Source organism: Pseudonaja textilis, chromosome 15, assembly GCF_049901715.1.
Source record: "Pseudonaja textilis isolate UNSWEBS1 chromosome 15, rPseTex1.2, whole genome shotgun sequence".
In the NCBI taxonomy this organism is placed as follows: domain Eukaryota; kingdom Metazoa; phylum Chordata; class Lepidosauria; order Squamata; family Elapidae; genus Pseudonaja; species Pseudonaja textilis.
Genome location: NC_142004.1, coordinates 12,964,727 through 12,981,665, shown reverse-complemented (window position 1 = coordinate 12,981,665; position 16,939 = coordinate 12,964,727). Strand labels below are relative to the sequence as shown.

General features: G+C 48.6%; 1 protein-coding gene across 1 annotated transcript in view; it reads left to right on the top strand.

Annotated features, from left to right (window-relative positions):
* Positions 1-15,644: 15,644 nt before the first annotated feature.
* PRODH (proline dehydrogenase 1) overlaps positions 15,645-16,939 on the top strand; it is a 47,242-nt gene continuing 45,947 nt past the window's right edge. Inside the window, exon 1 of the mRNA XM_026717030.2 lies at positions 15,645-16,104. Within this exon, the coding sequence (XP_026572815.1) occupies positions 15,781-16,104 (324 nt within the window). The 5' untranslated portion in view covers positions 15,645-15,780. The remainder of the gene's footprint in view (positions 16,105-16,939) is intronic.

Genomic DNA, 16,939 nt, shown 5'->3' with positions numbered 1-16,939 from the left:
CATCTTAAAGCCTGGACCTTCCATCCATTTTTTTGGTCCTTCCACCCTTCCTTCCTTCCTAACAGAAAGGCACCAGACAGAAACCCACCCAGCAGCATACAGATTAAAATCAAGCATTGATGTGAGAACAGTACTTTGTCTCAGGCTGGAAAGAGCCAAAGATAAGCCTTTACTTTTATTTTTTTATTTTTCATTTTCTCCTTTGCAATGTTCTCACTCGGGGTTGAAATTTCCTTGGCTAGGGCTTTCTGAAGGAACCCCCGGTGGCCTTGGAAAGTGCAGCTTGCAATTGCCTGGTGGCTGGTGAAAAAAATGTGGGGACGCAGAGGTGGCTGCACGAGGGCGTCCAGGGAGGGTTTGCAAACTCCCCAAGAGGAAAAAAAATGGCTCAACTCGACCAAGGGAAGGAGCCGCAAGAGGATATTTACCTTCTGAAAGCAGCTGCAATGGGCAAGAACAGTTGTGCCTCGGTGATCTCTTGGCAGCTTGATGTGTGGACTTCAACTCCCAGAATTCCCCAAATCAGCATATGCCAGGTAGAGAACTCTGGGAGTTAAAGTCCACGTCCTGACTGGGGAATTCTGGGAGTTGAAGTCCAAACGTCATCAAGCTGCCAAGGTTGAGATACCTTGTGTTAGGACGACAGCAACCGATGCCCAGCATCAGAGGGTATCTGTGGGGGGCGGGGGGGAGCTGCTACCCAAAAACTCCAGAAAGAGGCTACATCCTAAGTCTGGCCCTTTCTTTTTGCTGTTGAAAGGCTGGAAAATGCCTTTCTTCTAAGGATTCGGTTTTCCTGCTGGGAGTGCTCCAGAGCAAGGACACAGACAGAGACAACTACTTGGAAGCAGGTTCCTTTAATTTTCAGGAAGGCAAGAGATAGCAAGAAGTCTGCGTTCCTGGGGCTAGCCATCTTTGTATAATAAACCCCTGATTTTTATACCTTTTCTCCTTTTGTGTGTGAGTGCTTGTGTTTGTATTTCTTAATGTTTTAAATCCTGTCGGGGGTTGTCTTCATTTCCGCCGGAGGGTAAACTCTGCGGGGTGGTTTGATTGGATTATCAGTTTCATCCTAATGTTTTCTTATATTTGTTTGGTGGCAATCTCCTGTCTGCTATGGAATCTATTTCGTATCTTTTGTCTATTTGTTTTGCTGATTTGGCATGACCTTTTGTTTGTAAGGGATTTCTTTTTCTTGTTTCCCTAGCTTTCTTAATTACTTGGCTTTTGTCTAGGGGGCTTCTTCCAATACCTTTTATCAAATCTCTTTTCCTATGCAAGTTTGTTTTATGGCTGGCCTGATGTTCCCTTTGGGCTTTTCCTGCCTGGGTATCACCACTGTCCTCATGAAGTTCCCTTTCCACATTGCAATGGGCTGGGCTTCAGTGATGCAATTGCCATCGCCCTCTTGACTCTTCCCTCCTCCCCACGGTGGCTGCCCCTCCCCCACCCAGCCTCCCCTTCCCAGCACCGCCTCCTGCCAGGCTACCTGCCCCAATTGTTGGATAGCACTTAAAGTTCAAAGCAGAGGTGAGGGCTGAGCCAACATCAAAGTCCTTCTTAAAAATAACCCGGCTCAGAACGGCAGCCATTAGGAAGGGGGAGAGCGAGGCTGGGGGAAGTGATGGAGAACATCTGGGAGAGGGACGCCGGCCCCTCGGGCCTCTGCTGTGCCCTGAAAGCAGGAAGTGCAGCTTAAGCGGAGTCATGAATCTCCTCCCTGCCTTTGCCTTAATTCCCTGCATCCCTCCTCTGCCCCAGCAGCAGGGGAAGGGTCTCCCTCTGCAGCCTGTCTTGAAAACAATCACAGGTGAGAGAAAATGGTGTGCAAATTTCCTATCTGCACCTCTGCGATGATGCTCAGGGAAGTATTAATCAGGATGCAATGAGGAATTAAAAATGCAATCCTGCAGGTTGCCAGGGAAAGTTTTTACATTCTGGGCGGGATGCTTTTCTATGCCAAAATAGCTTTCCAGTTTGGGGAGCAGGAACAGACTCTAGCAAAGAGCTGTTGGGGTTTGAACACGGGGTAAAAGAGGGAAAGGGGGGGAGGCTCTCCAATTCTCTTTCTCTAAAGGAGAACTCTGAGTGGAAAGTAAGGGAGGGGGGAGGGAGGGAGGGAGGGGAGGAAGGAAGGAAGGAAGGAAGGAAGGAAAGAAAGAAGGAAGGAAGGGCTGGGAAGGAAGAGCTAGGAAGGAAGGAAGAGCTAAGAAGGAAGGAAGGAAGGGAAGAAAGGAAGAGCTAGGAAGGAAGGAAGAGCTAAGAAGGAAGGAAGGAAGGAAGGAAGGAAGGGGAAGGAAGGAAGGCTGGGAAGGAAGAGCTAGGAAGGAAGGAAGAAGGAAGGAAGGAAGGAAGGAAGGAAGGAAGGAAGGAAGGAAGGAAGGAAGGAAGGAAGGAAGGAAGGAAGACCTAAAATGAAAAGGTTGGTTAATTCTTTGGTGGAGAGAGAAAGCATTCAAAAAGACTGCAATGGGCTTGAGAAGGGGCTCAAAGGAAGGCGGTGGAAAGTAACAGGAAGAGACAAAATTGAGAGGAGGGATAGCTAATACCCGCAAAGAGAGGCGCAAGGTTTTAAAACCCTTAGTAAAGCCTGGGCCCTATCGAGCCAAAGGACGTGCGTTTCCATCTCTTCCCAGCTCTAGCCACCCTAGCAGATAGAAAGGCAAGGTAAAAATAAATCAAAGAATTTGCGAATAAGGAGAGCTGAACTAAAAATAGGGCTAATATTCTTTCTAATAGAGTCTGCAAGCGATGAAGGGCATACAACCTACTTTTCCGGAGAGATAATGGCTGCCAATAAATGGTTTCCCACAAACAGTAACAATGCAATAGACTATATTATAGAGGGACTAAATTTATTACTATTAAGGGAGAAGGCTTAGGGGAGGAGGCAAATCATTTTCTTTCCAAGACTTAATTAATTCTGCTCATTTCAGGCAAGGAGAGGGAAGGGAAGGAGGAAAGACAGAGATACATAAATATGCCACCCTGTTTTACTGATCAGCGCAGTTCGGGAGGCTTAATTGCCCTTTGAATGAATATAATAATTACTCCTCTTACAATGCCTTATACAAATGAGATTGTTGTCATTTCCTTAAACATACTGACTGTATCTGCAAACTCTTTAGGCAAAATTAATTGCTGGGTAACTGTGACCTGCAGGAAAGTGGGGGTCACAGATTTCAAGGTCTAGCTGGAACCCCCAAGAGCAAAGCCCCACTATTGGCTCAGCGGTTCACAGATGCCCATCAAGGGAGGGTGGCGGTCCAAGGCCATGTGTTTTCAGGCACCCCCTGGAAAGGCAGGAGATCTGCAGCAGACCGGCCCCTGGCTGACTGGGGAATTCTGGGAATTGAAGTCCGCCAGGCTTAAAGTTGCCAAGGTTGGAGACCCCCTGCTATGGGAGATCCGTAAACACTGCACTTCATCCTAGCCAAAATGCTGGTCTGTGGCAATAATGATCTGGTTTGAATTAAACATTGCAATGAAGAATGGAATGGAGTGGAGTGGAGTGGAGTGGAATAGAATAATGAATAGAATAGAATAGAATAGAATAGAATAGAATAGAATAGAATAGAATAGAATAGATGTGTTTTTAAACTGTAAATTCAATAAAATCTATTTTAAAAAAAAAATCTGGAAAGGAGTTTGGAGGCAGGGGTGGGGTTCTACCTGGTCTATAAAACCGGTTGTTACACTTCTATGCTGTTCAGAGAAGCAGCAAATCACACCACTGGCTGGCTCTTTCTCCTTCCTCCCTTTTCTTTTTCCTTCCTTCCTTCCTTCCTTCCTTCCTTCCTTCCTTCCTTCCTTCCCTTTCTCCTTCCTTCCTTTCTTCTCTTTGTCTTTCTCCTTTCTTCCTTCCCTTTTTCCTTCCTTTCTTCCTTCTCTATCTCCCTCCCTCCCTTCCCTTTCTTCTTCCTTCCTTCTCTTTTTCCCTTTCTCCTTCCTTCTCTTTCTCCCTTTCTCCTTCCTTCCTTCCCTCCTTCTTTCTTTCTTTCCTTTCTTCTCTGCACTCTTTTCAGAGTCTTAACATCTTTTTACATCGGGGTGACCAAAACGAGATGCGATGGTCTCAACTGCAGTGAAGTTGTGGGTGTCTAATACAACTTCCTCCCTACTGAGGCCCACAGGATCTGGACTACAAAGATCTGAAAGGCAACTGGATGGCGAGTAAGGAGCTGCAAGGAACTCTTACAGCAGCCGTGCAGATTTTTGCAGTCCAGATCACATAGAGGGGCAATAGCTTTTTACTAGAAGGACTTGGCAAAACCTGCCAGTGCGAACAGCCCTAGTTAGTGCATGGATGGGGTACCACCAGGAGATCCTAGGGCTAGATGGAAAGTCAGGGAAAAAAGCAAGAAAGCATCAACAGCTTGAAACAGCCCCCCAAAAACTTGGCAACTTTAAGACTTGTGGGCTTCTTGGTTAAATAAGGAAATAGAGAAAAGAAAGACATTATAATATAAATATAACATAATAGTAAAGATAATACAAAGAAATCATATATTACAACTGAATACTATCGAAAGAATTAAAATTTGCTCGAAAAGAATGAAGTAAATTTGTAATTAAAGTCTAATGAAGATTTAATCATATCATGACATGGATAGGTTTTTTACACTATGAATTTTAATCTAAACTTAAGAGGAAAAGACTGTTGATATTATGCACAAGAGATATGTAACAACCGACACACTGTACAATTGAAAGAAAGTTTCATGTGTTGTTTTTGTTTGTGTTTGTTTGTTTGTTGTCAAAAATAAAAAAGTTTTTATTCACAAAAAAAGACTTGTGGACTTCAACTCCCAGAATTCTGAATTCTGGGAGTTGAAGTCCACAAGTCTTAAAGTTGCCAAGTTTGGCGACCTCTGGCTTAAAAAGTGCAGGCATATGTCCATCCAGGCTGAAAGAGAAGCTTGCCTACGTAGAGTGCGCTTCTGGACACGGCTCCTTCTTTCTGCTGTGCTACACTGCCCCCTTTGAAGCTGGCCAGACAGCCACACTGCAGCCTTTCACTTCTCAGGAAGCAAAGGGTGCTGGGATTTTGGGGGAAGGGAATTCCTCCTTCCTCCTTGAGCTGAGCTGGACTTTTAACAGAAGTGGGGCCCACCACAGCAGGGCAACAGCTGGGCTAGTGATGGGATTCAAAAATTTTTACTACTGGTTCTGTGGGCGTGGCTTGGCTTGGTGGGCGTGGCGGGGGAAGGATCTACTGCAAAATCCCCTTCCTCCCCACCCCACTAACCTGCTTTCCAGCTCGGTTCTCCTGTGCAAGGCAACCAAAGGAGACCCAGCGGATCAACGGGGCCAGTCAGAGGAGGATTGGCTGGTTCTCTGAATGACTCAAAATTTCCTCTGCCGGTTCTCCAGAACTGGGCAGAACCTGCTGAATATCACCTTTACCTCAGGAGCTTTGGAAAATAAGTTGACACCCCCCCCCTCTTCTTTTGTGCAGCCCCTCAAATACTGGAGCACTGTTATCATGTCACCCCTGGTCCTTCTTTTCATGAAACGTATCATGCAACATTTTTCCCCCTTTTTGAAGATGGGAACGTCATCTGGGGCTATGAATACAATGGCAAATGCAACCAAGGACTTAGTCGTCCAATGCTTCCCTTGTCCCACTGGACAAACTCTCAGTTCTCTTCAACTCATTGTGAACTACACCTCCCTGCAGCCTCTGGGGCTATGCAAATGCAATGCAGAGGCAACCAGGGTGTGATGACCTGGGGTGTGACACAAAAATAACCAAGTCAAAAAAATAGAATAAAGTTCCTTTAATGCGCCCAACTTGGCCCCAATGTCCAATTATCCTCGGCTGGAAACCAAACTCTTAAAACAGTTTGCGGAGGGAGTAAATGCAGTCCGCACCCAAAGTAAAGTTAATTCGAAATAAAAACAAAAACCAACACAAATCACACTGAAGGAATTACTACGGCAGGCAAGGATGACTAATTGCAGATTTCTACGCAGCCACCACAGTTGGGAGGAAGCCAAAACACAGATAATGCACGCTCTGCTTCCAGCAGTTTGCCGTGTGCAGTTTGTCCTTTTAACCAGTCTTCTCAGCTGCAGCCCATGAAGGAGATCAGGGCCCCTTCCTCCCCCATAGACCACGCCACTCACATTTCTCCCTTATCCATTCCTCCCTGTATGCCCTAGGATGAAGAGGGGATGGGCCTCTGAATGCCCATCTGGCCTGTGCCCTTCCCCAGTTTCCTCCATGACCACCGGAGCCACACTCCCATTCCCTGTCGGCTGTTCCATCTTTCCCTCGGAGTCAGATTCCGACAGGGACATGACAGGGACTTGCATTCTGAACCAGCTGAAGATTCCAAGGGTTTTCAAGAGTGATCCTACGGACAGCACTTTTTGCAGTAGTCCATACGAGATATGACAGGGATGAGGGATGGTGAGCAATCTCCCCATTGCCAAGACGCAATGCGGGGGCACCAAGGCCCTCAGCCAGAGCTGCCATCTGTTTTTCCAGCCTTATAATCTGGAGGATGCCCAGATTATAAGGCGTTCTGCCCAGAAAGCATAAACCGTCTTTTCTGGAGAGTGACCCTAACTCAGCTTGCCATAAAGTGGGGTTCAATGGCAACAGAAGGCCCTGCCTTTTTTTTTAAAAAAAAGACACAGCTTTGGCTCCTGCTGAAAACCCGACCGCCTTGTGCTGCCCAGAATTCCCTCCTCCTGCCTGGCTCCCGGAGGGCTGGGCTCCAATTCCCACTTCTCCGGCTTCTCTTGACCCAGGTTGGCTGCTGGTTATGAGCAGCCGGTTGGGAAGTGCCCTAAACTGGTCCATTTTTCACATACTAAACCAGGATTGATTTAAAGGGCATGTTCTGATAAAATTGCAGCTTCCTACGAGATGTTGGTGGCTGCATTTGCCAGATCGTGCAAAGCCAGAGATGAGGTGAGATGAGATTCTCATTTACCGGATGTGTGAACTAGAGCAGCTTTTTAGTGATAGGAATTTAACAGGGATGAGTTCTTGAAATGGGGTTGAGGACCAGCAACCCTGATAAGCCAAGAGACCGGAGGCTTTGCAGGAAAAGGCCTTGCCTTCAAGCAGGCGTTAATAAAATATCTCAAAATCTCCTGCAATTTGCTTAACGGGCAGAGATATCGGAAATTAAAAAAAAAAACAGTACAGGTAGTCCTTGACTAACCACAATAATTGGGACCAGATTTTGCTGAAGGAGACAGTTGTTAAGTGAATCACATCTAATTTTAGGACCCTTTTGGCCACAGGTGTTAAGATAATCACTAGAGTTGATGCATGGATCACATAGCTGTAAAGGACGGGTACTCCATCCCGGGAGGTTTTTTAAGTAGAAATGGGACAGCCTGTCTGAGCAGGGGGCTGGACTAGAAGATCTCCAAGGCCCTCCCAATTCTGTTGTTATTTAGCAGATTTAACAGATTAACAGAGTTGAAGGTACCTTGGAGGTCATCTAGTCCAACCCCCATCCAAGCAGGAGACCCTACACCATTTCTGACAGAAGACAGTCCAGTCTCTTCTTGAAAGCTTCCAGGGATGAAGCTCCCACAACTTCTGAAGGCAACTTCTGTTCCACCGATTGATTGTTCTCACTGTCTGAAAATGTCTCCTTATTTCCAGGTTGAATCTCTCCTTGGTCAGTTTCCATCCATTGTTCCTTGTCTGGCCTTTGGGTGCCTTGGAAAACAGCTTGACCCCTTTCCTCCCCCTTTCCCCCCTTTCCTCATTGTGTGCCCAGAGAGAGAAATATCTTCCTCTCTTTAGGTTCAAACCCACAGCCTCCTGATTTTGAGGCGACAGCTCCGCCTCTAGGCCACCGCACCACTCCTTTCAGTGCTGTTCCAAAACTTCAAATAGCCACTAAGCTATTTCAAATAGCCACTTGTAACTTGAGGATTACCTGTACAGGTAGTCCTCAGTTTACAACAGTTTGTTTAGCAACCATTTTTCAGATTTATGACCAAGTAGCATCCCCACAGTCACGTGGTCAAAATTCACCGTTTCATACTTATGACTGTTGCAGCATCCTGGGATCACACGATCCCCTTTTGATGAGCAAAGTCAATGGGGAAAAGCAGATTCCCTTAACAACTGCAGGGATCCACTTAAGAACTGCAGCCAGAAATGTCACAAAGGGGGAGCCAAACTCGCTTAACAAATTTGTCACTTAGCAACATAAATGTCAGGCTCAATTGTTGTCGTAAGTCAAGGACTACCTGTACACAAAACCTTCGGTTGATGAATGGGTTGCACAAACGACGTCAACCTCCAGGCCAAGCTCATTTCCCTGCCACTTCCATGAGCCACCCCGCAAAAGAATAGCCTCCTTTTTGACATGTTTCCCACCCGAACCTCTACCCCACCCCACATGCCCTGCCCCCTCCTGAAAAGCCCCATTTCTGAGCCTACATGGTTTCTGACAGATGCCATCCCAGTCTCTTCTTGAAAGCTTCCAGTGATGATGAAGCTCCCACAACTTCTGAAGGCAACATCTGTTCCTTTGATTGATTGTTCTCACTGCCAGAAAATTCCTCCTAATTTCCAGGCTGAATCTCTCCTTGTTCAGTTTCCATCCATTATTCCCTGTCTAGCTTTGGGGGGCTTTGGAAAATAGCTTGACACCCCCCCCCTCCTCCTCTCTGTGGCAGCCCCTCAACTATTGGAAGACTGTTATCCCGTCTCCCCTGGTCCTTCTCTTCCCTAGACTAGCCAGGCCCAGTTCTGGTAACCGTTTATAGTATGTTTTAGCCTCCAGTCCCCTCATTATCCTGGTTGCTCTTCTCTGCACTCTTTCTAGAGATTCAAAATCTTTTTTATAGTGTGTTTGCCTTTTCAGGATAGTTTTGCTTTCCAGCCTGGAAATCTCCCATATTCCCCCTTTTTATGCAGTTCTTTTTACCTTCTGAGTCAAGGCCAGGCCAACTGGTTTTCCCACAAGCTGGAGCGGGGGTGGGTGGGTGGGTGGGGGAGGAAGGCATAGAGTACACCCACCTGCCTAAAACATAACCTTTCAAATAAGGGTTTATTTACCAGAAACTCATTAAATCCCTTGGCTGCCACTTGTTCTCTTTTAACAGACCCGATATTGCCCCCTGCTGGTGAAATCCTAAACTGGGCTGCCATATTAACATTCCAGAGCGATGCCGGGGAGCTACAGATCCCATTTGAACAGTGGCCGCCTCACTGAGTCGTATAAAGTTATTACATCGCTGTCAGTTTTATTTTCCATGTCTTTCCTAATGGCCTCCCCACCCGCGAACTAAGGGAGCACGAATCTGCTCGCTCGCTGGGTGCATCTAAAGTAGATCAGCAAAAGCTCAGCGTCACAAAAAAAAGCCCAAGAGCAGGTTGTGAATTGTCTGTTGCACAGGTCAACACACACCTACCTGTGTGGAAAGTGTACGCTATTAGCCCTTGGTGCTTGTCGTGCAGGAGAGAGTACACCGGTTGTGGGAGCTTCGTCACTGGAAGTTCTCAAGAAGAGACTGGGTTGCCATCCCTCAGAAATGGTGTAAGGTCTCCTGCTTGGGCAAGGGGTTGGACTAGATCAGAGGTCGCCCCCATTGGGCCGGGGACCACGAGTGGTCCATGAGAAAATTTTGGTGGTCTGGAGAGAAATGTCACCCCCAAAGCATTTAAACATGGCCCGTCGCTTGCATTGTAAACCACAGAAGGTATTGAGGGAAGGGGGGGAAGGGCAGGGGGGGGGGGACTTGCCCCACTCGCCCCACGTGCCTGTCCTGTCCACCAAGCTGCTTCTTTCCGCTTCTTTCTTCTTCTGCTTTTGGCTGAATGCAAGGAAAGTAGCAAAAGTTCTTCTTTTTCTCCCCCAAACTCCACCAGAAAGGAGTCTTTGGGACCCTGCAAGGCCTCCTGTTCCCTACTGGAATCTTTCTGGTGTGTCCTTCCTCCTGGCTTCAGTGGTGTGGTGTTTTCTTCTGAACATGCAGATTTACCAGGTCCACGACAGGATTGTGAAGCCCAGTTGTGAGGAATCAGGCACAGTTCAGGACGCCTTCTCCAGTTTGCCAGGGATGATCACTGCTTGAGCCAAGGGGCTACAATCAGGGGCTGCGATTCAGCTGGTTCAGGCCGGTTCAAGATGTTAAATTTACATTTGGCTCACCAAACCAGTAACTGAACCAACCAGCTGGCCCTGCCCTCCCCTCCCCTCCCCTGCCAGGACTCTCCACGTGCCCCATTTTGGGTGCAGGTAAGTGCAGAGTCTGTGTGGAGGGGCTGGGGGGGGGAATGGCCCCCTCAGGAGTTCTGGAAGTCCAGAAATGGGCCTGTTTCTGGCTTCCGGAGACCCTCCGGAGTCTGGGGAAGGCAAAAAACGGCCCTCCCCGAAGTTCCACTAGGCCACGGCCACCCAGCAACCGGGTTGTTGGAATTTTTGAATCCCACCCCTGGCTACAATCCATCGCAGTGGGGGCACTTTTGACAGTTTTGTGCAAGAAGGAAGAATGAGGAAAAAGCTCTGGGGAAGGAATTAAAGTCCGGGTGAGACTGCTTCAATCCTGCTTTAAGTCAGGAGGCAAAAGTAGCTCCTTCCAGTTTCTGCAGCTTTGACACCTGAAAATATTTCTTTGGTGACTTGACATTTCCTAACGGTGAAATGCCACAGAGTCACGAGGAGAATGGGAACCATTTCATCCCATTCTTCATTTCATGTTAGGAAGTTTCTTCTTAATTCCAGGTTGCTTCTCTCTTCGATTAGTTTCCATCTGTAGTTTCTTGTCTTGCCTTCTGATGTTTTGGAGAATAATTTGACCCCGTCCTCTTTGTGGCAGCCCCTCAAATACTGGAACCCTGCTATCATGTCACCCCTAATTCTTCCTTACTTTAGACTGGCCATACATAAATCCTGCAGCCTTTCTTCCTATGTTTTAGTCTCCAGGCCTTTGATCATCTTAGTTGCTCCTCTCTGAACTTTTTCCAAAGTCTCAACATCTCTTTTTGTAGCGTGGTGACCAAAATTGGTTGCAGTATTCCAGGTGTGGCCTTACTAGCGATATTAATACTTCACGTGATCTTGTCTCTATGCCTCTGTTTATACAACCCGGGATTGTATTAGCTTGATATGGTTCTGTACACAGCACTGCAAGTTGCAGGGATTTGGATGAAGAGGCAAAAAATTACAGGTAGATTTATAGTTGCATTATCTCCACCACATTCTAGTGACTTCTTGCAGCCCAAATCTAGAAAAATCTGTTTTCTCTAATCCTGAAATTTAAATTATGCTCATTCTGCCTAACACGGGATTCCTCTGTATTGCTTGGGATTGATTTCATTTTCACAGTATATTTTTATGCACACATATGTTTCTGTGAGAGAGCGAAGGCATCTTACAATATGGGAAAGGGCACACCTGCCCTATTTTACCATTAATGTAATCAGTGGATTCATTGAAGTTTGGGTTAATGTACGTGCCTAGAAGCTAATTATCTGATCTGAACAGACACAACCTCTTGAAGTTTGTGAATCAAATTCATTATTTCTGCGGTTTCTGCGCTGAGCTGCTTCCTGATTGCTTTCTATTTTCAGAAACAACTGAATGTTTTTAGAGTTCCCTTTCTGAATACTGTTTGCTGTTTTGAAGGCCTCCCTAATCAAATCATCCATTTGGAATGCCTCCCTAATGAACTCATATATTCTGCCCTTTGATGAGCATTTTAAAACACAAAAATGGTAACTACAATCCCAAGCTAATTTAGGAGAATAAAAGTTAGGATCCAGTGGCTGCAGGATTTGGGTTTGGCTTGTCTAGAGGGGAGACCAGATAGCAGTCTTCCAGTATTTTGTTTATTTGATTTATTTATTTGATTTGTCAAACACTTACAAGATAATAGGTATAAGTATAAACATGAGTAAGAATACAGAAAATAGGTACGATTAAATGGGGACAATAGGACAGGGACGGAAGGCACGCTGGTGTGCTTATGCATGGCCCTTACAGACCTCTTAGGAAGGGGGTGAGGTCGATAGTGGATCGTTTGAGGTTAAAGGAGTGGGGGGCTTAGAGCATGTAACAACAGAGTCAGGTAGTGCATTCTAGGCATTGACCACTCTATGGCTGAAGTTATACTTTCTTCAATCAAGTTTGGAGTGATTTACTTTAAGTTTGTATCTGTTGTATGCTCTTGTGTCGTTGCAGTTGAAGCTGAAGTCGTCATTGACGGGGTAGGACATTGTAGCAGATAATTTTGTGTACTACTCAGTGTAGTTCAAGGTTGTCCAAGCCCAAAATTTCAAATATTTTGAAGGGCTGCCACAGAGAGGATCAGGTCAAGTTATTCTCTTACATCCCAGGCTCAGGAGGAGGAGGAGGAGGAGGAGGAGGAGGAGGAGGAGGAGGAGGAGGAGGAGGAGGGGAGGAGGAGGAGGAGGAGGAGGAGTCCCAAGAGGCAGTCCCGATTTACAGCTGGGAGGATAGACGTTGTAAACAGTTGCCAGCTGGAATGTGGCTTTTCAAGATTCCAGCCTCTTGGGTCGATCCCTGCCCCCCAGCTTTGCCCCCCCCCACACACACACAGACACATCAAGCAGGTTTGTCAGTTATGGAAGTCCTTCTTCCACTATTTTGGCCTTGGTCCATCCTTCAGATGCTAGTGGGATTTCAATGGGTTTAGGAAAGGGTGAGTTTGATAAAAGCCTTTTGCCTCTAAGAATCCATTTAGGCAATTACATCATCTCTCTCTCTTCTCCAGTGCAAAAAAAAAAAAAAAAACCCCAGTCCCAGCAGAGAAGTCATCCCCCTTCTTGATCTGCATTCGAAAGGAGCCAGGAAAGCAGTTGGAAAGCAGAGGTGGTGGTTGCCCATTGAGGGCCTGGCGGGGTTGGCATCTCTTCTCTGCTCAGGCTGCCCTCTCTGTTCCTGCCAGAGGGACAGTTCTAGTCCCCAGGCGCTCGGCGTTCCTTCTCCTCGTGGACATTACCAAGTGTCCTGCAATCCCAATACGTACTTCTGTGAGCCTTCCTGTTGAGAATAACTGTCGTTCTGAGATTTAACAGATCAGCAGAGCTGGAAGGGATCTTGTAGGTCATCTAATCCAACCCCCCACCCCACCCGTGCAGGAGACCCCACACCCTTTCCGACAAATGGCAGTCCAGTCTCTTCTTGAAAGCCTCCAGGGATGAAGCTCCCACAACTTCCAAAGGCAACTTCTGTTCCATTAGTTCCATTGTTCTCCCTGTCAGAAAATTTCTTCTTTATTTCCAGGTTGAATCTCTCCTAGATCAGTTTCCATCCATGATTCCTTGTCTGGTCTTCAGTTGCCTTGGAAAATAGCTTGACCCCTTCCTCCTCTCTGTGGCAGCCCCTCAAATATTGGAAGACTGCTATCATGTCTCCTCTGGTCCTTCTCTTCACTAGACTAGCCATGCCCAGTTCCTGCAACCATTCATAGTGTGTTTTAGCCTCCAGGCCTTTGATCATCTTAGATAGATTCAGATTAACAGAGCTAGAAGGGACCTTGTAGGTTATCTAGTCCAACCCCACCCACCCACCCACCCAAGCAGGAGACCCTACACCACTTCTGACTGTTTTAGCCTCCAGTCCCCTAATCATTCTGGTTGCTCTTCTCTGCACTCTTTCTATGGTCTCAATTACCTTTTTTATTGTGTGGTAACCAAAACTGGATGCAGGACTCTAGGTGTGGCCTTACTAAGGCTTTATAGAGTGGTATTAGAACCTCATGTGGTCTTGATTGAATCCCTCTGTTGACGCAACCTACCAGGATGCCAGAAAAGGCCCATAGCTTTGAGTACAAAGAAGGGCACAGCCATTCAGGGCGGCCCACAAATTATGCTCAAGTCAAGAGGGCAGTCACGATGATGCAACTTCAACCTGTTTGTAATGCGTGTTGCAGCTCCTACAGCGAGGCTGGGATCTGTTTCCTCTCCAAGGGATGGAGGGAGGCTCTGCCAGAACCCAAACAATCCAGAAATCGCTTTGTGATTGGGTAGCATGAAGTTTCAAATAACCTCTATTATTGATTCTTAAGTGGTGTGATTTGCAGCGTTGCCTCACAAGTTGACCTTCTCTTTCAGCCAGGACTTGCCTGATCTGCTCGCAAGCTTGCCAAGTACCACTTGGAGAAGGGATCACCAAAATTTTCCCCCACTTTCCTTCTAGTTCTTTTTCCATTCTGGCAAGTGAGGAGGAGGCGAGATTATTTCTTGTAGCTCCAAAGAAAGCCAAACCTGAGGCAATCAGATCTACTGGAGGCCTGGCTGGATTCCAGGCTTCTGACCCTACCCACCCAATCCCCCATCTCTTCCAGCTACCCCATCAGCTCGGCCTAGGTTGGCTTACCTTGCCTAGAATGTTAAAACCTTATTTTTTGCTATACTGAAACTCATACTTGAATTGTTCACAATGAATCCAACCGCCCAAGTTGAAGAAAATGTGAACTAGGTGGTTCCCCTCTGCCATTAAGTGTTTTCTTTTCTCTTGCAGGCCATCTAAAGCAGGGGTGTCAAACTCCAGTGCTTAGATCTGGCCCATGGGGGCCACCCTGGAAAAAGCAAAGGACCGGCCCTCTCCTTTGGGTTTTGGTTTGTTTTGATAGCCCTCTGCCAGTGAAAGCGGAGCTCCGTTTTCGGTGGTGGAAGGCTGCAGCAGGCCATCGTGGCCAAAGACAGGACCCAAGGGGATGCGCAAGGTCCCCCCAGCCCAAAACAGGGTCAAGACAGCCCTAAGGGGACATTGGAGGTCTTCTAGTCTGACCCCCCCGCTCGAGCAAGAGACCGTACACCAGACAAATGGCTGCCCTTGAAGGCCTCTAATGATGGAGAACAGATCCTGCCCACCTGGTTAGATAGGCCTGACTGTCTGTCAGGTGTGCAAGGGGCATACAGAGTCGGCCTCTGGCCCCCCAACAATCTGGGTCCTCATTTTACCCACCTTGGAAGGATGAAAGGCTGAGTCAGAGTTAGCCTGCAATACTGCATTGTAATCACTGTGCACCATGGAAGAAAGGAAGGAAGGAAGGAAGGAAGGAAGGGCAATAGCAATAGCCCTTAGACTTATATGCCGCTTCACAGTGCTTTCCAGCCCCCTCTAAGCAGTTTCCAGAGTCAGCCTCTTGCTCCCAACAACCTGGGTCCTCATTTTACCCACCTCGGAAGGAGGGAAGGCTGAGTCGACCTCCATCGCTGCTGGCGAGAGCAATCCCGCATTCCAACCACTGCGCCAGAAGGAAGCTCTTTCCAAAAGTCCAGAGGGGAGGGGGCGAGGGGGGCGCGGGTGGGGGGAGGGGGCGCCGCAGCCATTCCCCACCCCCACCCCTGCATCTTTCGCAAACTTCAACTTTTCCCCTGGGGCTGCCCGTAGGGAGCTTCCACGGGGGGGTGGAAGGGAGAGCTGTCTGATTGAGTCATTCCCTAGCGGGGATTCCTCTTCTTCCGCGGCAAGCGGCCAACGGGGCGCGGCTCTTGGCCAACCCAGGCCGGTCGGGAGGCCACCAAATTGGGCAAAGCCGCCCCGCGAGGAGGCATCGCCGCCCGAGTGGCGGCTCCAGGCGGGATTGCGCAATCCTGGATTGCCCGGGGCGGGGCGGGGGTTGGGGCAGCAGAGGGGCGGGGCTTGAGGTGGGTGTGCCTGAAAGAACCGGAGAACAATTGTCAAGCTCCGCGGTGGGCGCGGCCCGGGCCGGCCCGAGCCACCAATCAAACGCTCCCACCGGCTAGTGGGCGCTGCTAGCGGGACGCGGCGCCTTATATAAAGCGCGCCCGGCGGCCGCTTCGGCCTTCCATAGTTCGCGGGCATGGCGGGGCGAGGCGGATGCGGCTTCTTCTCTCGCGGGTCTCTGCGCGCTGCCCAGTCATTCGTCGCCTCGAGCCGTTCGCGGTCCGCTCCGGCCGCGGCTCCGGCTCCGGCGCTCCCGGACCAGGATGCCGTCCCGCCGGACGAGGTCCCCGCGCACGGGACGCATCTCCGCCAGCGCCCGGCGCCGCCGCCCCAGCCTCGGGCGGTGAATTTCTCCGACGCCCGGGAGGCTTTCCGGAGCAAGACCAGCGGCGAGCTCTTTCGCGGCCTGCTCGTGCTCCGCCTCTGCGCCCTGGAGCCGCTGGTGCAGCGCGCCGAGCAGGTGAGGCGAGGATCCCGGCCGGTTCTCCTTTCCCGGAAGAGCAGCTGATCGGGCGAGGGGAAAGGGAACTGAGCGATCTGAGCCCCTTTCGGAGCCTCCCTCTTCAGAGGCAGTCTATCTCAGCCTAGAAAGGAAAGTCTGCCTTTTGCTTAAAATTAGGCTGATGTTACTGATGTATCTCCCAAAGGATGAAAAAGAGATGATCTGGAAGAGATCGGGATGCCCTTAGTCAGAAATGGGGTAGGGTCTCCTGCTTGGGCGCGGGGTTGGCCTAGATGACCTCCAAGGTCCCTTCCAGCTAATCTCTTAATCGGTACCCTAGGCTGTTAAGTGCTCCGTGTTCGTATAACGGAGGAGCTTTAACGACGGGTAGTTGTCCCCTCCTTGGGAGATTTCGAAGATCGGGTGCAAGGGTCCACTTTTTCCTTTACGGGACATCTGCGGGGGTGTTGGGGAGATGTTGGGCTGTCAAAGCAGGGGTCGGCTGCCGAAGTTTCTCCCGGTTTGAAAGTTCCCCAGAATTACAGCAGTCCGTGAACTTTTTGCAAGCAACACAAAGGAGGGTGAGAAATTTGGAAGAAGCAACTTTAGGGTGGAGTTTCAAAAGGCCAAGCTTGAAATCTACCTTTATTAGCACAGTGACAGCTCTGGAAATTATTCTTCCTAAGAAACTCTGGGGGGTTGTTTTGCAAAAGAATTGATGTTCTTTGGCGGTTCCCGCCATTCCAAATCTGTTAATCTGTCATCCCAGATGAATTCAGTGTGCTGACTCCCAGGTCCTTTCTGGCTGCTTAAGGCCACCTGAGAAATGACATGCCCCCGGGTCAGAGATGAC